The 21,410-nt window shown below is 33.0% G+C and overlaps 1 protein-coding gene across 1 annotated transcript in view; it reads left to right on the top strand.

Moving 5' to 3' along the window:
• Nucleotides 1–21,410, top strand: part of LOC141494190 (voltage-dependent calcium channel subunit alpha-2/delta-1-like) — a 430,495-nt gene that overhangs the window by 218,974 nt on the left and 190,111 nt on the right. The window contains exon 4 of the mRNA XM_074195299.1: nucleotides 17,827–17,886. Coding sequence (XP_074051400.1) covers nucleotides 17,827–17,886 — 60 coding nt within the window. The remainder of the gene's footprint in view (nucleotides 1–17,826; nucleotides 17,887–21,410) is intronic.

Here is a 21,410-nt window from a genome sequence, read left to right as displayed (position 1 = left end):
ATAATTATTTTTCCAACTTTGTTACTTACCCTAAGATGCCACTTAAATCATATACTTCCAGTTGTATCTTAGTAGAATAGAAAGAGAGTTGGCAACAGGGTCCAATATATGCAGACAATTTAGGAAGAACATTTTTTTAGTTTGTTTTTTTTTTTTGCAAGGCAAATGGGGTTAAGTGGCTTGCCCAAGGCCACACAGCTAGTGTCTGAGGCTGGATTTGAACTCAGGTACTCCTGACTCCAGGGCTGGTGCTCTATCCACTGTAGCACCTAGCCGCGCCCAGAAGAATATTTTCTAATGGCAATTTTCTTAACTAAAAGTTGTAGGAACTTGGGATGGAATTGATTGGGTCTGGGGAAAATTGTACTGTATATTTTATATTTTTTTCAGTCATCTCATTTTCCATCTCCACTTTTCCTTGACTATGGCACAGCAAACTTTCAGTGGCTTCCCAGGTTCCCAATGTTGCCATTTTTGCTTAAAAGGTGATATATAGGGGCAGCTAGGTGGCGTGGTGGATAAAGCACCGGCCTTGGAGTCAGGAGTACCTGGGTTCAAATGCATTCTCAGACTTTTAATAATTACCTAGCTGTGTGGCCTTGGGCAAGCCACTTAACTCCATTTGCCTTGCAAAAAAAAAACCTTAAAAAAAAAGGTGATATATATAACAAGTCCAAAATGATAGATCAAATCTTGATTTGTTCATTTCATGAATCAGGGAAAGAGTGGCAGTGGCTGTTTCAGAAGAGGAATATTAATAACTTGATTAATTAAACACTTACTAGTGCTTCAAATGATGAAAATTAAGGCTCTCTGAGGCAGGAGGATAGTGAAAGTGTAGAAGTTAGACCTTTCCACCTCAACAAGTACCAATAAGTTCCAAACTTAATAAAATAGTCAGAATAGTACTTTTGTGAGAAGATTTTTCATAGAATACTGCAAATATGCATTGCTTTAATGCAAATAACTTTAACTGCTGTTAGAGACTAGGCTAGATTGCTTAGTAGGTTGGGTTTCATTTTGCAACAAATGAGAAATTTGTAGGCCATTCAGCATTTAACTAAAGGAAATTTACTCAGCCTTAGCAGAATCAAAACACTCAGCAAGGATAGGGATTTGAATCCATTTAGTTGATTCAACTGAATAAAGTTCCATCATCACTCACTGTATTCAGATGAATGAGAGAGTAATCAAACTGAGTCCTTAGTCCTTGTGGTCAACCAAGACTCGAATGTTTTAATACTTTTTAAGGAAAAACTAGTCTAACTTGCTTGGGAGAAGAATTTAAGATCATGCATCTACCATGGTTAGTACTTATTTCAATAAAATTTAATACATATATATCAAAACAAAGCTAACATTAACTATAAAATAATGGAGTGTATGAGACATTTGATAAATTTATTTTCAAATGCAAGTTATAAAAATTTTAATATGATAGGGACTTAATTTTCAGCAGTTTGAGGTATGGTAGGTTTCATGGATAGGATTCCTATGGATAAATCTTTTTTTAATCAATACTCAAAATTGATTTTTTGTTTTGCCAAATATTAGCAAAAATGATTTACAGTGACAACAGAAAACACAGTTTCAAACAAAAATAGATTTGATGAATACTCTCATATACTGGAGAATTCTTCATTACCCTAGAGCCAAAATACAAAAATATTTTCAAATTCAAATTTTTCCTTCATTGTAGTATCATAAGCCAAGTCTGTTAACTATTCTTGTTTAGCTAGATTATGAACAAATATATTATTCTTTGACAAATGGTTTATTTATTCATTCATTTTTATTAATACTGAATTCATTTAATTAAAATGAGAATGAGTTTTGTAGACTACAAATTTTACGTATATTTAATTTGATGATAGATATTTCTTAAAATTCAGAAATATATAAGCATTTTAAAATTATCACTCATCAGTATCTTTCATAAATTTGCTCATTTTTTTCTTTTAGTATGAAAGAATGACTGTGCCCTTGCATTAATCTAATATTTAGTTTTTAAGAAAAGGAAACATTCAAGAAACAAATTTGGATCTTAATATCTTTCAAAAAACTGTGATAAGGCTAATCAGAATGTTTTTGAAAAGGGTTCCATGCTTTGCACACCTAATTGTCATAATATATTGCAAAAAAGCCTGATTTCTAAAAAAAAATGAAATTGATTATTCTTGTAACAACCTGAAATTTACATTTAACTGATGAAAAGTTAAAACATCTTGGATTATTTCAAGTTTTAAAGGTTGAAATTTTGTGATACTGACCTATTTATATTGTACTTAGGAAACTAAATTAGATATGTAACAGATGGCTCCATTTCTAAGTTTGCTTAGATTAGTTTATATACTTCTGATTAAAATGCCCCAAATAATAGTCTGTTGAAATCTGACAAATGTAGATTCAGATTTTGCCTTATCTGTGCAAAATACATCAGATAATTGCTAAATTATGTTCACTGAGAGTTTTTATCAAATTCATTTTTAATTTAATTTGAATGTTTTATTGAATAAGTATATGTATTTATGGGGGAACTGTACTTAAAAATACTCAGTAATTTTGATCATTATTTCAAAGTAATTCTTTCCTTCAGAGTCTTATTTATTACGTTCCTAGGTAATAAGTCCTCCAGTTTTGAAACGTCTGATACCCCTGGAATAGTATATGATGCTTTTAGGTCATAGCTCTAGGAGCTAATTTTGCCCTTTTGAATTCCAGACCCAGGCATCTGGAGTAACTTTTAGGCATTAATCCTGTCTTTTAAATTGCTTCTTTCTTCCTTAGGCTTTTATTTCTTGGATTTGTCTTCTCTTTGAATTCCTAGTGTTGCCAGAGCCACCTCATTTTTTCCCCTTTTCTCTTCTGTTATTGAAAATAATATTCCTTTTATTATTTTAATAATATTGAATTGAATAATCTCAGAAATATAATTTTCAATATCAAGAGTATATATTTCTTCCATTTTAATATCCTCAATTCTTATTAAGATGAATTTTTAAAGTATTTGAAAATGAATTTTAACAGAATATTTGAAAATGCTCTGGATAAAAAGTATGTTCTGTATGTTCACACTATACACCATAAAAAACAACTAATCAATTGGTAACTGATCTATTTCCTCAAGCAACTGTTAGGTAAAAAGAAATACATTAAGAGGTTTTGTTACTTTGTTATCTGATAAGAAAACTTTGGATTTCTGTGATAGCCATTGATATTATCTTTTGTCAATTATCAGGTGAAAATGAAAATTTAAAGTACATTCTTAAAGAGACTATATTTTTAATGGATATCTTTCTAAAACCTTCTTGGCCACATTTAGCAGCCTGATAGAAGAATTTCTAAGTTTACTGAAATTACATGTGACAATAGTGTCAGTTTCAAATAAAGAAGACTACTAGAGAAATAAAATCTGGGATGTTTTAATCAAAGCAAGGGAATCAAAATTTGGAACATCACTCAGTACCAAATTATTGGAGGACCCAAGGTGGGCAAAAGATATCAATATTGAAATACATTTCAATAGGAAGTGAGTCTTTTGGAAGGCATAGCCTCACATGCTCTTACATAAGTTGTTTTACATAAGAACCCAAGGTCTATAAAGAGGACAGAAGAGTAATAACTTCTGGTCAGAACACTGGGCTCATGAGGAGTTTCACAAGATGAGCCCCAATTAGTTTGAACTTAGCCCAGTCATGAGTCAGGATCAAGTAGCTCCTATGATGGCTCTATTCAACAGTAGCTTGGTAAAAATTCAATTTATTACCAGACAAATAGAGCCAAAGTTACCGATCCCTTACTGTGAGAAATTTTTAAAACAAAGCATATAATTTTTTAAATGTGAAACTTAAGAATGGAAATATAGTAATAAACTCCCTAGGATTTAGAAAATGGAGAATATGAGAATGATAAATTGCATTAAAGGGAATTACCTTTTACTGATTGGATAAACTTCTTAACATAGATTCAGGTATAGGATGTCAAGCCTGATTTATTCTCTCTCTTTGCTCATTTTTCTTCTTACATTTTATCTTCAGTCTCATTCCTCTACTCTTGATTGTTGTCTTCTTGGCAGGGGTTTTAAGGATTTTTCATTTCATTAATTTAAAAAATGTAAGAAAACATTACCAAAACAGCAAAGAAAATAAAAGTATAAATGATAGCACATTTAAGGATGGGTATGTAAACAGAACCAAACAGTGACAGCACTCCTCTCTTATAGCACTTTACATTCATCTTTTAAATTATAACCATTTTGTTAGCATCAGACTTGGTGACCTGGACTATTTTCAGAGCATAAACAAACTGACAAAGACTTGAGAGGTCATTGACTTATAACTGCAAGCAGGTTAGTTTATAAACTATATAAGACAAATGAGAAAATAACTTTCCAAGGCCTTTTTCTTGAAGTAATTATATATTTCAGTTCTTTTAAGAATACCCAAGAGAGATTAGAAACTCTTTTTTTATTTAACCATAGTAATATTACATTCCTTTCCATCTTTACATATATAATGCATATATATGTATATGCTCACTGATTTTTATAGGATAAGATTATGGAGCAGAAACATAAAAATATTTTGGTGGAATACAAATCCTTCAGATAGATTTATGGGGTGAAACTAAAGACATAACCTGCTCTTACTCCCTTTACAGTCTTCTGAAATCCTTACACTCTTCCATGTACTTCAATGATACTGGTCTCCTTGCTGGTGCAAGACATAACCTCTCTAGACTCCAGAAACCCCTCATCTCTGTCTCCTGACTTCCTACAAGACCCAGTTAAACTCTAATTTTCCAGAAGAATATCTTTCTAATTTCCCTTAAATTCTAGTCTGTTCCCATTGTCAATTAATTTCACTATCCTGTATATAACTGATTTGTACAGCTATTTACGTCTCATCTATCCCATTAGCCTGTGAGCCTCTTGAAAGTTGTAACTCTTTGACTCTTCTTTACATTCCTGGTCCTCAGCACAGTCGGTGCCTTATAGTGAAGTAGGTCCTTAATAAATGCCAATACCAGATTATAACTAAAGTATCATTCAGTAATTTTAATTTCCTTTGAGATCTTATAAAAATAGCCAACAATATTCATTTTCTGAGGTTTGTTTTTTAATATATTTGGTGACATCACCTTGATTGCTGAGACAATTTGAGATAAGTGAAAAATTAATCTCTAAATAGTTAAATTTCTTCATTTATAAAAGGGGAATAATTTTTATACTAATAAAATTTAAAACAACATCCATTTTTATCTGAATTACGATAATCTAATCACTAAACACTGAACCTTTTTTTGTCTTTTCCTATTCCATGATTTAAAATAGTAATTTTTAGGGAGGAAAAATTTTAAAAATAATATGTGTTAGAAATCAGATCTAAACCATGATTCTTATTTCATGAGTGAATGTGTACTCAGTTAAATTGTTAATAGCTTTAGACTTAAGTAATTAGCAAACAAATAAACATTAAGTATACTCTTTGCTGTTATTTTTTTAATTGTGGAATTAATTATATCTTCAAGTGTCCTATAATGACTAGAGATGTTTTTTTTAGCTTTCTAATGCAAGTTCAAATACAGATTTAGAATAGGTTCTTTGACTCTGACTGTTCTATTGTTTCTTATTTGCCCAAGATACCTTCTAGAGTACTTAACTTTCTGTTATAGAAGTAAACAGACTAAATTGACACAAATTCAATTCTTTCCTGGCACTTCTGACAGGCTACTAGAAGAAATGAAGCATTATGCCATACCATTTTATCACGTGGAGAGATAGATCTTCTTGTCTGGAATGTCATTGGGCATTACCTTTGAATGGTAATAGTTATTTCCCCAGATTATAATGATGCTAACTTCCTTAACATCCATAGAGTTGATTCTGTATAGATTAACTTGATGCTTCTATAAACTATTCAATGAAAGGATGGTACACCTGAAAGACCACCTACTTTTTCTTTAGGTGTGTTGTTAGGCAGTTGGGTGGTACAGTAAAGTCCTGGGTCTGAAATTGGGAGGACCTGAGTTCACATTCAGTCTCTGATACTTAAGTAGCTGTGTGACTCAGCACAAGTCATTTAACTCTATTCTTGAAGAAGAAAAAGGTAAATCAATTGGAATATCTTTGACAAGAAAATTCTCAATGGGGTCACAAAGAGTTGGGCAAGACTGAACAATTACAGTGTTGATTTTGCTATCCTGTCCTCAGTAATATCCTTTCCCCCAGTGAAAGTGAGAATTTCTAGAGGCAATGTGGCAAAATATCCAGTGATGATGAGAGAATTAACATGCTAAATTTTGTTAAATATCACCTATGATGTTTATGAATATCATGTTTATATTTACAGATATGCTTGGTTTGAGCTTAGTGTGGAAAGCACTTTTTTTTTTAGTTTTTTTGCAAGACAATGGGGTTAAGTGGCTTGCCCAAGGCCACATAGCTAGGTAATTATTAAGTATCTGAGACCCGATTTGAACTCAGGTACTCCTGACTCTAGTGCATCATCCACCTAGCCACCCCCGGAAAGCATTCTTAAATTCATAGAATAAAATAGCTAGAGCTGGACATTTCCCCAAAATCCATCTAGTTCAATTCCCTTATTTCAGAGATTAGGAAATGGAGAACCGGAGAGGTTGAGTGAGTGTCCATTGTTTACCTGTTATAGCAGGGTTTGGAAGCAAAATGTGATATTCAGTCTCATGACTTGGTTTTTAATCAAGTCTTGAAAGTTATTGTATTTTGTTGTATTTTTGGTTGTATTGTATTTGGTTGTATTTTTTTGAACAAGTTCATGTATTCTCTGTGTATAATCTTAAGGGAGAAGGTCTTGAGTTAGTAATAATAATAATAATAAAAACTAGCATTTATATAGGATTCTAAGGATTTCAAAGTCCTTTGTAAATATTACCTCATTTCAGCCTTACTACAGCTTTGGGAGGTGGGTAGATGGTATTGCTAAAAGTGTTTTACAGATGTGAATAATTAGGCCAATAAAAAGTAAATGATTTACCCAGGATCACACATATTTTAAGTGTTGGCAACTGTATTTTAACTGGGCCAGGTTAGCAACAAGTTCAGTGTTCTACCTACTGTCCTCCATATCTACTTCTAAGTTTTAGTTTCTCCATAAAGAGAAAATCATGTCTGAAATAAAAGGAGCTGCCCTTTTGGAAAGTATGATTTTAAAAGATTTATAGAAAGAACAGTGTAATTGTGTGAATGAAGCCTCTGCTTCCTTCCAAGAGGTTAGAAACAATTAAACAAAAGCAGAAAACTTTATGAAAAGCCTACTTTAGCCAAGCAAATAAAATTTTATGATCAATTTTATGCATTTTGGCGAGAATGACTTTATTTACTGTTAGCATGTTTACTAAAATACTGTTCAATTAGACAAAGGTATAGTTAGCTCTTACTAAAATGAATTAGAAATTACTGTGTATGTGTCTATTTCACTTAGAACTTCTGTCGAGTTAGTCCCTCAAATGGTGGTATATTGCTAAAAATGCATTAGTCCACATTGCCTAGTGCAATTAAATAAGGTATTTTAGTAATGTAATTAAATTCAACAGTCATTAAAGTTGGAATGTGAGAGTGGGGAGAAGTGATCTTTTATTATTCCTGACAATTCAATAAAGTTGTGATATGATTATTACTTTGTGTTTTATTTAAATTTCAGTGTAAATGAAGGGAGGCATGAAGATGGAATATTTAGTTAGGAAGCTGTTAAATTATCTAGATAAGAAAACAGTGATAGGGATTTTACCTTCCCTATGGACCAAAAAAGGAAGTTCTGCTTTTTGATCACTACAGTACTGAACATCTGATTTTATCAGTAGAGAGGACTTTCAATGCATATGCTCCATCTACCAGTATGGATAGGGCAGCAGCTCTGCAGTTTTTAGTCTTAGATAGTTACTTGAGGGTGTATAGAGGTAGAATGATTTGACTGTGATCATATAACCAAAAATGTCAGAGGTTGGTTGGAACCCAGAGCTTCTTGACTGTGAGGATATTTCATTATGTAATAAATCACATTGCCTTTGATCACTCTTACACAATGTAAATATATAGTACATTTTAAATAATGCTTAAACTAAACCATTAGAGAGCATTGTTAAACTAATTTTGTACTCCACTAAAAATGCCATATTAAAATCACTCTAAAAATACTTTCCTAGAATGATTTTCTGAAGCTAAACTTGATTCCATCTATATGGGCATCATCTTTAAAGATTTATCTTATTTAATTCTAAATCATTTTCTCCAATTAAAAATTCTCTCTATAAAAGATATACAGAATTGATTGTGAAATATCAGAATATGTTTAAAAAGGATGTTCTCCAAAGCTATATGTTCCATATGCTACTAGACTAGATCACCAGTTTGTTGATTTTTGTTACTTCTCTAATTCATGTAGAAGTATGGCATCAATTTTTCAAAAAGCAATGTTTCTTTCATTATATTTTAGAACTAAATAATGGCAGAATGTTCTATTAGTTCATCTTAACCAAGGGTATAAAATTCAAATAGAAAGGAGGCTTTTAAACTATACAAGAATATCTTCATAGGCTGCATATTGACTTTGAAAACTTCATATAGCATTATCTATGTGCTATTGCATTTTAAGTTAGTTTTTTAAATATTTTCTGGTTTTGTTTTTTATCTGACTTTGGTCATACCGGGTACTGCTGTGGACCATGCAGGAGACCCATGTTGAAGATCCCTGTATGTGGTACCTCTTTTATTAACCATTCAGGTGGATCATCACAAGATTATTTTACCTGGAATGTAGCAGAACATCGTCATTCAAATTGACTCAGCCAATCTCTTCACTTTTCTTAACTTCAGTTTTCCAATATTGATCTTCTACTCTAAAATGGGGAGGTTAAACTATACCTCTCTTAAGTTCTATTTCCCCCCCTCTAAATCTTTGATTTTGTGAAAAAGAAAGTGGATTTAAAAAAATACTTAAAAGGGTTTGTGATCTTACAGATGTGGATACTTCTACTATTGCAATGCTCAGCCCACCCATTCCTTATCCTGCAGCATACTATTTTGGTAAAATAACATGTTTTAAACTACTTAAGTGTTGAAGTATAAACTCTTTCAAGTAATTAGCTTGATAAAATATTTTTAAATTTTACCAGGCACAATCTAATATAGTAGACATGTCTACAAGGATAATAACTGTAGCTCACATAAGAAACACAGGTAGAAAATCTGTGCCTAAAATAATCTGAGTAATTGCAGATTATAAAGCCTAGGGGATCTCATTGACATTTTCATCTACACCTACACAATAATTTTGCTAATAGCTCTCTTTGAATCTAAAGGATAGATATGCACTTTAAGAATGTTTTGGCTACTGTGGGGAAATAATAGGAAACACAATTATTTCATGACATCTTGAGCGACTAATGCAGAAATCCTCCAACTACTTGGTAGTCTAATAGTGGAAAATAAAGAGAAATAAAATATAGAAAAACTATATAAAGTAGGTAATTTCATATGCTTTTTAAACAAGTATTTCTTGTCATTAGTTAAGGGACACCTGTAGTCTTTTCTGAATGATTACTTCAGTCTTGAAGTTTTGTCTAAAAGACTTTCTTTATCATTATAAAACATTTTTGGCAGCTAGATGGTGGAGTGGATAAAGCACCATCCCTGGAGTAGGGAAGACCTGAGTTCAAATTAGACACTTAATATTTACTTAACTATGTGACCTTGGGCAAGTCACTTAATCCCATTGCCATGATAAAATCCAAAAACCAAACAACAAACAAAAGTAATTAGAAAACCCTTTGATCACCTCTTATCTCCTGCCCTTAAAAAAAGAATGCCTTCCCATTGACATGAGTGTCTTCTACTTGCTTGCTTAAAGTAGCTAGAAGACACAGTGCCTACAGCACTGGTCTAAGTCAGAAAAATCTGAGTTCAAATTTGACTTAAGATATTTAATAGGTGTATGATGTGAGGCAAGTCACTTAATTTCTGCCTGCCTTAGTTTTCTCTTCTGTAAAAGGAGAATAAAAACACCTATCTCCCAGTGTTATGTGAGAATCAGATGACCTATTAATCATAAAGAGCTTAGCCTATAAAAATATAATATATATACCTTATCTTTAGCATATAAATTCTATATGTTCCATTATTATCATTATTATTATTTAAATAGCAAACTCTATCAGCTGCCTGGCAAAAAGTAGCCTAAGTGGCCTCTTTTTGCTACTTTTGAATGATTCTGACTCTAACTCTAACCTTCCTCTCCAGTCTTATCAATACTGACTTGCCATGCTACTTACTTTCTGGCTGTATATACTAAGTGGGATCAAAGGCATCTTTCTTAGCTTGCTAGTCCATTTCTTTGCTTCTTAATGTGGCTTCCTCTATTTGACCCATAGCCATCAAACCCTTTCTGATAGATATGCTTTTTCCCAAGAGGTCCTGTTCTTATTCAAGAGAATTCCCTGATACTTTCAACTAGCTAGGGTTCAGCAAGGGTTAGCATATTATTATCTGTTTCCTGTATTCATTCTTCAATTCCAAAGCTGATTTCCTGTTAATTCTACTTCACTGGGATATCAAAGAAGTCTTTACTCAATCTCACAAAAAAATGTTAATTTTATGTTAACATTTTTTGATATGTTAAAGAACAGTAATATAAATAACTAAATAAACAACTTGCTGAAAAACAGAAGTATCTGTAGAGAAAGAAGACAATAACAATTTCTTTGGTATCAGTTCATTGATACAAAATATCAACCACCCAATATATATGTAAATATATATTTTATATAGTGCGTATGAGTATATATACAGACATATGAATATGAGTATATAAACATGAATATACATGTCCATATATACAAGGATGAGTATACATACCTGAGTACAGATATGAACATATATGCCCACGTAAATAAGAAAATGAGCATTAACTACACATAATTTGACCCAAAGTTGTTGATAATTTGAATAACTATTTCCAAATATTAATTTTTTAAAAGTTTATGTGTCTATTTTATAATTTTAGTATATATATGAAGGCAAAGTAGTGTTGCATGTTTCTGAATGTATGAAATTTTTCTTCTACGATCTTCTCAAGCAAACTCTTGAAAATTCAACTCAAATATTTACATTGTTGAAACCAAGCTAAATTGTCGTATATGTCTTATAGATTTCCTTTCAAAGATACACAAAGAAAATTACTCAGAACTAAATGTTTCTGACAACCAATGCTGTCTTTCATCTTAAATTAACTGATGGTCTAATAAGTAAGACATTTTCAATATTGAGAAGCAGTTGCATTTTATTTTTCAGGATGAAATATATTTAGGGATTGCAAAGAAAGTGATAATACAATGCTTTTCTTTCACTGCTGAGAGCCTTGCTTATTTTATGAGTCTGTCTTATCTCCTGACAGAATTCAAACCTAGGGGAAAAGATAAAGATATGACACAAAAAGTGAAGGTTGGAAATGAATGGACCTTACTGGGAGCTGATCTTTCATTGATCTGATAATGCCTTGCTAGGTCTTTTTCCTGCAGATTGTTGAATATCAAAAGCCTTTTCGCAGATTATCAATATATACTCAGAATTTGGAGACAAGACCTTTGTAAAAAGAGTTCCAAGACTGACAGAGTAGGACTCATTTATTTTGGTGATCTCTTCCTGTACCCCAAAAAGTCATTAGGAATTTTAGAAATGTTCTGAAATAAATTTCTAACAGCTTTTCCATAATTCTACAATTGGCCTGCTTCTTCTAATTGACTTTAAAAGTTATTCTAGAAAATGTAACATTTATTTTGAAAATGCCTTCAAGGAAAGGATTCTATTTAGGTGACCTAGCATTTACCAGTGATGGTCATCTTCTCATTAAAATAGTAGGTTTTATGTATCATTATTTTTAAATAAGCACTTTTGGAAGAGTATATTGTACTGCAGGGATTTACACCCTACCCCCCATAAGCAATACATTCACTAAAATCTTAAAAAGAATACAATTGGGGCAGCTAGGTGGCACAGTGGATAGATCACCAGCCCTGGAATCAGGAGGACCTGAGTTCAAATTTGACCTCAGACACTTAATAATTGCCTAGCTGTGTGACCTTGGGAAAGTTGCTTAACCCCATTGCCATAAATAAATAAGCATGCAGTTAAAAGCAATGAGTATAAATCATGAGGAGTACTAGAGCACTGATAAGGGAGGTTTTATATATATATATATATATATATATATATATATATATGTGTGTGTGTGTATGAATTTGGCTTTCTTTTATTTCTCAGTACCTTATATAATGCTTTATGTGCAAAAGATAGTTACTAAGTCCTTGTTCAAATATATGAAGTTATGAAGTTGAATGGTGGCATGAACACCAATCTTTAAGGGAAGTATTGCATAATGGATAGAGACATGATCTTGATGCCCATGAAGACCTTAATTGGGTCTTGCCTGTGACAAAAGATAAGTCATCTAAATTATGGTGCTTAAGGGGCAGCTAGGTGGTGCAGTGGATAAAGCACCAGCCCTGGAGTCAGGAGTACCTGGGTTCATATCCTGTCTCAGACATTTAATAATTACCTAGCTGTGTGGCCTTGGGCAAGCCGTTTTAACCCCATTTGCCTTGCAAAAACAAAACCTAAAAAAAAATAAATTATGGTGCTCCGGTGAATTGTATAATATAATTCAAGGAGTTTCCTTAATACGTATAGTATTAAAATCTCAAATACAGTTCCTGTCCTTATGGGTGTCAATATAGAGCCAAAAAATAAGAAATTAGAGTTTGATATTCATTTATTCTGTTCCTTGGGATATTTTCAGCTTTTCTTTAATAACAATCTGGAAACAAGTGGTTATAAATTATAAGTATAATTTGATGTAGATGTTCATTTATTAATGGTAAATCTATCATTTTATAAAGGTGACTCATACATATTATGTCTATATCTAGAATATGTCTAAATATAGAACTATATCTATATGTATATCCATTATGAATATATATGCACACCATACATAATAGAGAAAATGTTATTGCAAATAGTCATTGTGTGTATGTGCATATATACAAAAGTCAATTAGTATTTATTAAATGCTAGGCACTGGAAATGCAAAGAAAGGCAAAAAATAGTACTTGATGAGAAAGTACCATGGGGGACACAATATGCAAAAAAATGTACACATTATAAAAGACTAGGAAAATCTTTTGGAAGAAGATAAAATTTTACCTAATACTTGAAGTAATCCAAGAGGGGAAAATGAGGGGAGCATCCCAGTTATAGGGATCAGCTAGTGAAGATGCATAGGGGCTAGATGTAGAGTAATAGGCCAAGAACAGCATGAAAGCTAATGTTACTACACTGAAGGGTTTGTGGAAGGTGGGAAGGCATAAGAATACTAGAAATGTAGGAGGGGAACATATTGGGAAGAGTTTTGAACTGTAAACATAATGTTTTATATGTGTTCCTAGTGGTATAAAAATATACACACATGTCCTTGTCAAATACCATAGAATATATTTTATATACCTCTGATTTCACTGATATAAAGAATACTCTAATGAGGAAACTCCATTTCCTAATGTATATTAGCTATTCTTTTGTAACTTAGAGTCTTAGAATATGTCTGGCCTCTCATGTACTATCAGAATCAGCGGAGTCTGACTGATGTTGAAGCTTTTTTTTCATCAAGCTGCCTCCACGTGTGTGTATGTATATAATGTGTATATATGTATATTATATACACATATGTCTGTTTATATTATATATACATATATATGAGAGACCTATTTGATTCTTCCCCTCTCCTTTTTCTTGACACTCCCCTTGACACTATATATATACATACATATATTATATACATATTATATATACATATATGTGTGTTTATATTCTATACATGTATGTATATATGTGTGTATACAGTTTTTATATACTGGTACATTTCTCTTTAAGCTATCTCAAGAAGTTTCCCCTAAACTGCAATGGGTACATACTTAAAATTAGCCCTCATGCTTCAGGGTTACTTTTTGGAATGGTAAGGAAATAGTAGAATCTTTTAGTATTTCTGCTAAGTTGAGTAAAAGCATATTATACTTATGCTTAGTCTCATTTTTTTGTCTAGTGCCATGATCTGTCATCATAATAAATCATCAAATGCGAAAATAAAATTTTATGATTTCTTTGAAATGTAGCATCTGTAGCAGGATTTTCCTGTACAGGAAAATGTTGAAGCATGGATGCTTCAATACTCAAATTTTATTAGGTACAGGTTTGATCTGTCCTGGCACAAATTGCCTGTAGGATTTAATTGCAGGTTGTTTGGCCTTTAAAATAAGATGGCACTTGGCCAGTTTAGAAGTTAATTAGAGATTTGAAATGTCCACAAGACATAGTAATTTTCTATTAGCCAGAAGCAGTTGGCATTTGCTAATACAGAACTGGATTCACCATGGTGTGTTGGCAAAAGTTCCTACAAGGAAGCATTGACATCTGAAACACAATTCACTAACCTTAATCTTTTCACTAAAGTTATTGAAATACAAAAATGACATCAGAGGTGGATAATTTCTCATAATCATTCAGTTCTAGACATTGAAATAAATTAGAACTCATAAAAAATTAGCTTTCAGAAAGGATTCATTTATATTCTTAGAGTGACAGAATATCCATTATCCCTAAAACATTTTATTTAGGTGAGTATGGAATCTATTATTAGAAACAAATCACATCTTCCCTAAATGCTATATTTTTTCTTTTAAAATAAGATCATTTCAACTATTCCTATTGTCCTGGATAAATTGTTAAATTATATAAGTTGATAGTAGTTTCCAGTGTCCCATTCTATAAAGTTTAATGTTAATCTCTGACTTCCAGAAGTTTGTGATTAAGGAATGGATGGAAAAAGCAAATTCTAAAAGTAATTGTATGATTGTACATATGTCTGGTAAACCATATTCTTGAAGACAGGGATTTTTGGAAAAGTTATCAATTGGAATTGATGTTAAAGCTTATTGTTAATAGAATTTTAAATGTGAATTAAAGGAATATATGGTAATAAAACACATTATATATGTATATATAATATTTACAAAATGCATGTAACATATAAATATGTGTGTGTGTGTGTGTGTGTGTGTGTGTGTGTGAAGGAAAGAGGAGAGGGAGGGAGGGAGAGAGAGAGAGCACCAGCTTTTATTACAGCAGGTTCTTTCTGCTTGATACCTCTTTGATTCTTCCCCCTCTCCTTTTTCTTGACACTCCCCCTTTCTACCATATTCTATGGAACCTCTCATGAAAACTTCCAAATACTTTGCAATTTCAGTGACTAGCACCTCCTTCCTTTTAATATCAGAGGTGGGATATTAATCACACTCCTCAATAGACCCTGCCTCTCCCTAAAACCTGTGTGTACTTCTCTCCTACTAATATTTCAATATTAATCAAGAGGTCACATTGCATGTGTCAGATATTTACAAGGACACATGTAAGGCAAATTTATTATTTTTATCTGCCCAATGATTTCTCTGATTTCAAGGCTAAGTGGTAAAACTTCATCCTCTGCTCCCACTACCTTCCAGGTCATATCCCCTATACCATTGAGTTTCACCAAACAAATGCCTAAGGAGATAAGAAAGAGCCTATGGCTCAGAGAAAGACTTCATTCTATTCTAGGTAAAAGGTCAAAGACAGTCCTTTCAAAGAGCTCAGTCTAAAGAGGAAGACAACCTATAAATAATTATGAACAAATAAGGTCTATCCAGGATATAGTGGAAAATAATAAACAGAAGGAAGGCACTAAAGTTAAGGGCATTAAGAAAGGACTCTTATAAACAGTGATATTTTAGCAGGAGATAGAAATGAGGAAGTAGAGCATGCGCCAGTTTGGGGAGAGTCACTGTTTGGAGTTGGGAGATGGGGTGTCATATTCTAGAAAGAACAAAGGAGACCTCAGTTACTGTAACAAAGAATAAGGGGTAGGGGTGTGTGTCAAGGATTAAAATTTTTAAATAAATTTAAAGGAATATTATTGTTCCATTAAAAATGACAAAAAAAAAGTCAGCTGTGAATGAATAACTGATATTGGGAACATATTGCAATGGATAAGTTAAAGTTAACCCTCATGCCTCAGGGCCATCTTCTTGAATGGTGAGGAAAGAAGTCAGTTGTAAACTGTGACCTAGCTCTCTGAGAAGTTCTACACTTGTTATATAGACAAAGTATTAAAACTAATTCTCCTTGTGACGTGGCTGATAGTATATTGCAATATACTACAATTGCATCCGACCATCTTTCAGTTTCAAGGAGAGTAGTGTTTTTATATCTCTACTCTGGAGTAAATAGCCTTTTTTAAAAGTTTCCAAAATGATGTAGGGTAAGATCAGTTGATTCCATTGTCAACACTACCTCTTTCCCAAAAGGTTGGGACATAATCTCACACTAGAATATTCAGAATTCATTGGAAAGTGAATTCAAGCTTAAATACATGAATGACAAAAGGTAAATTCAGAGATGGAAGACTGTTTCTCCCTTGTGTGTGTAGTTATTTGCTGGTTCTCAGAGTTGGGACTTTACAGATTCTGAAAGTCTATCTTAGGTCATATTCCCTGATACTACATTCTTCAAACTGTCTAATTTGTCATCTCTTCCTGATTTCATGCATTTTGTGTTACTCGCCTGACATATTAAGGGGAAAGGGACCTTCTGGATGTTTTCCCCTTCTCCAATCATGGTGAAAAAGACTGACTCCTCAAAATGCTCTCCATATCCAGATTCAAGTTGCCAATCTTCTTTGAAAATGAAGATATAGGTCCAGGGTTGGGCAGCTACATGGCATGCTGGATAGAATCTGGCCTCATACACTTGCCATTTCCTAGCTGTGTGAGCTTGGGCAAGTCATTTCACCCTGATTGCGTCACATCCAGGGTCATCTCCAGTAGTTGTGATCCATACCTGGCCACTGGACCCAGACAGCTCTGGACAAGAAAGTGAGTCTGGTGACTTAGCACAGTACCCCTCACTTAAATCCAATTCATATGATTATCATGGCATCACCTCCCCTGAGGGGATGGTCTTCTTTGAGAATGAAGGACAAAATATTGCAAAAAATATAAGGACTAGGGTAGTTTCTCAAGAACCTTAAGCAGCATCTTGTCAGTGGAACTGTCAAACAATATTGTAAATGGGCACTGTTCTTTCCATTTCACAGAAGACAAAACTGAGGGTCTCAGATCAATGAAGGGACTCCACAGTGTTTATAGTTAGTAGAAGTTAGATGGAACTTGTATCTAGATTTTCCTAACTGTACTTTCCTTCCAACACTCCCTCCTCTATATCCTATCAATAACAAAAGGTATTTTTCTGCCCCCAGTACAGTTAAATAAAGTGATTGCTAAATGGATAATTGTTTTGCTTGGCAGAATTTGTTGCATCTAACTTGCAAGAAATAAATGATGTCAACAAATAAGAAGGAATAGTATCTTTCCAAAATGATTTGATATGGAGCTTTTTATGAAAACAAGCTTGGCCAGATGATAAACATAAATCATGGTGACTACGGCTGCTGATGATCACAAAGGTTGTAAACTAAACCAGCATGCAGGAATGCTTAGTTACAGGAATAATGATGCTTTCAGATAGGGTATCTTGAAGCAATTTAGAACACTTTAAACCTAAGCATTCATTAACCAACAGTAGAGAATCCTTTTGGCTCTCCCTAATCTGATGATGCTCAGAAAAATCAAAACTAGTATATCTAAGACAATTATTTTCATGTAAAAAATTTTGAACATTTATCTTTTTTTTTGTTTCTTTTTTTTCAGCGTCTAGCTACCTATGCAGAGAAATTTCAAGCAGCCCATCAGTGGCGGGATGATTTTGGGGTAAGAACCATATTCCCCTTATTGCTAATAATTTGACTGTTTTTCCTTTTTGTTTAATTATCTCATTTTAGTCATAGTATAAAAGCAGCATTTTTTTAGTATTGTGTTTTAGTTTTGGGTTTGTTTTTTTTTGTTTGTTTTGGTTTTGGGATGTTTTTCCACAAAGGTAGAAAAATAAGGCAAACAGGGAATTCAAAATTGTCTCAAGTTGCAGCAAATATTTAATCCTATCTTAGAAAAAGAAATTGGATGAGTCATAAATGAATTCTCTAAGAAAAAATCACCAGGACCAGATGGATTTTTCAAGTGAATTCTACCAAATATTTAAAGAACAATTAATTCCTAGTTATATAAACTTTTTGGAAAACAGATCAAAAAGGAGTCCTGTGGCAGCTAGGTGGTATGGTGGATAGAGTACCAGTCCTGAAGTCAAGAGGACCTGAATTCAAATCCAAACTCAGACACTTAGTAATTACCTAGCTGAATGACCTTGGGCAAGTCACTTAACCCATTCCCTTGGCGGAAAGGGGGAAGAGTCGCATTAACTATAACTATGATCCCTAAACCAGGAAGAGCCAAAACAGAGAAAGAAAATTATAGGTTAATTTTCCTGATGAATAATGATGAGAAAATTCTAATAAAAATAATAGCAAGGAGATCACAGCATTATATTACAAAGATCGTAAATTCTGACCAGGTGGAATTTAAGCTAAGAATGCAGGATAGATTCAGTATCAGGAAAGCTATAAGTATAATTGACCATATACATAGTAAAAATTAAAAAAAATCATATGATTATATTAATAGATGCAAAATTGTCTCCAATGCAATCCATGCTGTAGGGAAAACATATGAATTATTTGAAATGAAGTCCCACTATCTAAGGAACAAGTTTTTAATGAATTAGGTCTGTAGATAGCATAAGGCATAAAGTCTGGAGTAATCTACAGATTGATTTGGATTGTGGCTGTTGAAAATCAAACATGTGTTTAACTATTTTGAATTAAGAAAGCACCATTCAGATTAGGATAACCTTGGCATTGGGGAAATGCAATTAGATTTAGAATAAATGTATTAAGCTTCTTATAATTTAATTTGTTCCACATTAGCCACAAGTAATCTTTTTCCTTTTCTGCCCTACTTTGAAAAAAATGTCTGTTCTCATTAGCTTTTGCATGTATCTTTAATAAACTTGTTTTGCAGTGTAAGAGTTCTTCTCCTCATGACTGATTAGAAAAGAAACTCAAGTGGATTCTCTTTACATGCCTGGCACTGATTATATTCATCTTACATCAAGACAGTGACTAAATTTTTCCTTAACAAGAGGAAATGAAAAAAATTTCAATTAAGAAATCTGAAAACACTTTAATTTTTTTTCAGGAAAAATCTCAATTTCAATCACAGAAGAGTTTCAGGGGGACAAAACCACTTTTCAGAGCTCAGTCTGTTTCTTCTTATTTAGTATAGTAACAGAAATGAATTGGACAGCTGGAGTGCAAAGTGATTAGGGTTGTTTCGTAAAATGAAAATGTGGAATATAACACATAGAAAAGTATTTTTAGTAGAATATCAGCACTTGTGTTAGGAGTTGTTAACAGGGCACTGATAACTACTGACCAGCAATGCAACCAGGGCTACCTTAACAAGTGCATGGAGATGTACATGAACTAGGTGAGGAGATTAGGATCTTGTCCCAGAGTGGGTCGTCTGGCAGCTCTGACCCAAACTCCCAAGGGCTCAGGTCACCACCTGCTCAGCCTCTCCTCTGCCAGTCATGACCAGTGATCTCATTAGACCTTAGAGTTTCTAAAATATATTTTGAATTTAACCTCACTCATCCCCAAATCCTCCTTCCCTCTGTCTCTTCATAGGAGCAGCAAGTCTTCTTTAGGTAGTATTTTCAGTCCCTTTCTTCTATTACATAATAACCTTCTATTTTTTAATTAATTAATTAATTTAGAATTTTACATTTTCTCCCCTAATCTCACCTCCATCCCTCCACCCCCCCCTACAGAAGACAGTCTGTTAGTCTTTATACTGTTTCCATGGTATACATTCATCTAAGTTGAATGTGATGAGAAAGAAATTACATCCTTAAGGAAGAAAAATAAAGTTTAAGAGCAAAATTACACAACAAGATAAAGAATAATCCTCTCTTTAATCAGTGCTATCTAATCCCAAATATCCAGTAACCCAACATAGTCACACTCTCTACTAAGCAAAGGGTAAGGGAATGTTGACATAATGGTCCTACTACCTTTGTTAAAGCAGTAGATGTATTGTCAGCCTATTTCTCGAACCCCAACTAGCCACTTGAGAACTCCTTGTCCAATGTAATAGTTTTACCTTCCTTTTTCATAACACAGATATAAAAAGAAAATCTGTCTAATTGCATTTTAGAATTTAGATAATCATAAAGTATAGCTGTGCCTTTCACATTACAGGGGTTATAAGAGTGTGTGGAGCTTCATGATCTGGAAAATTCACATAAAAATTTTTGACCCTCTTCCTACCAGTGAAAAAATCTGGATATTTTTCTTTTTCTTGTATGGGTATTTACAGTACCTTTGTAACATTTGGGTTTATATTATGCACTACTATACATTTATTTTATGTATTTCAGAGTTTTTAAATTTTTTCTGTATCTCTATTAACCTTCGGTGTCAACTGTGGATTCCTCAAAGCTTCCTCCCATATTCCCATTTAATTTTTTAAGCTGACCAGCAATATATCAAAACTATAATGAGAAAATCACTATAATATTTAATAAAGGGTATCATTTTTGTAAATTATGTTTTTCTCAACCCGTACATTCTTTTCTGAGAAGCAGCAGAGTATAATGGACTTTGGAGTAAGGAAGAAAGGGTCTTGAATCCCATCTAAGATATTTATAAATAATATGTCCATGGTCAAGATGCTAGAATATTTAGGCCTTGGTTTACTCCTTTATAAAGAAGGGAATTGGACTCAGCGATCTCTAAGACCCAGTTTCTTCCAGCTCTAAATCTATGGTTCTATATGTGAATTTAGCTAGAATTCATCCTATCTAAATAGATATAGAAATAATAAACTGAACAATTTTCAATATAACCATTTGACTCACTTTTAGCAAACTATTTATCTTTGCCTCTCTATGCATTGTATTTAAAAATGGAATGGTCCAACGAGACAGATTGGACATTCACCAGTTCTCAGAAAGGTCAATAAAACTTGAAATGTCACCCCTAAATATACACAGTTGTCACCTCGCACTTTCCTTAGTCCAAGATTAATCTTCCCTTAATTATATAATCTTTTCTGTTTCTAATGACTCATTAATGTGAGTAACAATGCTTAAAACAGTGCCTCATTTGCAGTAGGTAGTTAATGTTTATTGATTTGACTTAATTTTACCTTTTGAACATAAAAGTCTTCCCACCCCCATGTACGGCAGTTCATTGACCCCTTCTTTTATTTGTGCAGTGGTTGTCTACTCCCTTAGCTTGCCCCCTCTGTTCCAGTGGGGTTTTGCTCCAGTTGTTTCT

The sequence above is a fragment of the Macrotis lagotis genome, chromosome 7, assembly GCF_037893015.1.
Source record: "Macrotis lagotis isolate mMagLag1 chromosome 7, bilby.v1.9.chrom.fasta, whole genome shotgun sequence".
Classification (NCBI taxonomy): domain Eukaryota; kingdom Metazoa; phylum Chordata; class Mammalia; order Peramelemorphia; family Peramelidae; genus Macrotis; species Macrotis lagotis.
Note: the sequence above shows the minus strand (reverse complement) of the source record. Positions and strands in the feature narration are given on the sequence as shown.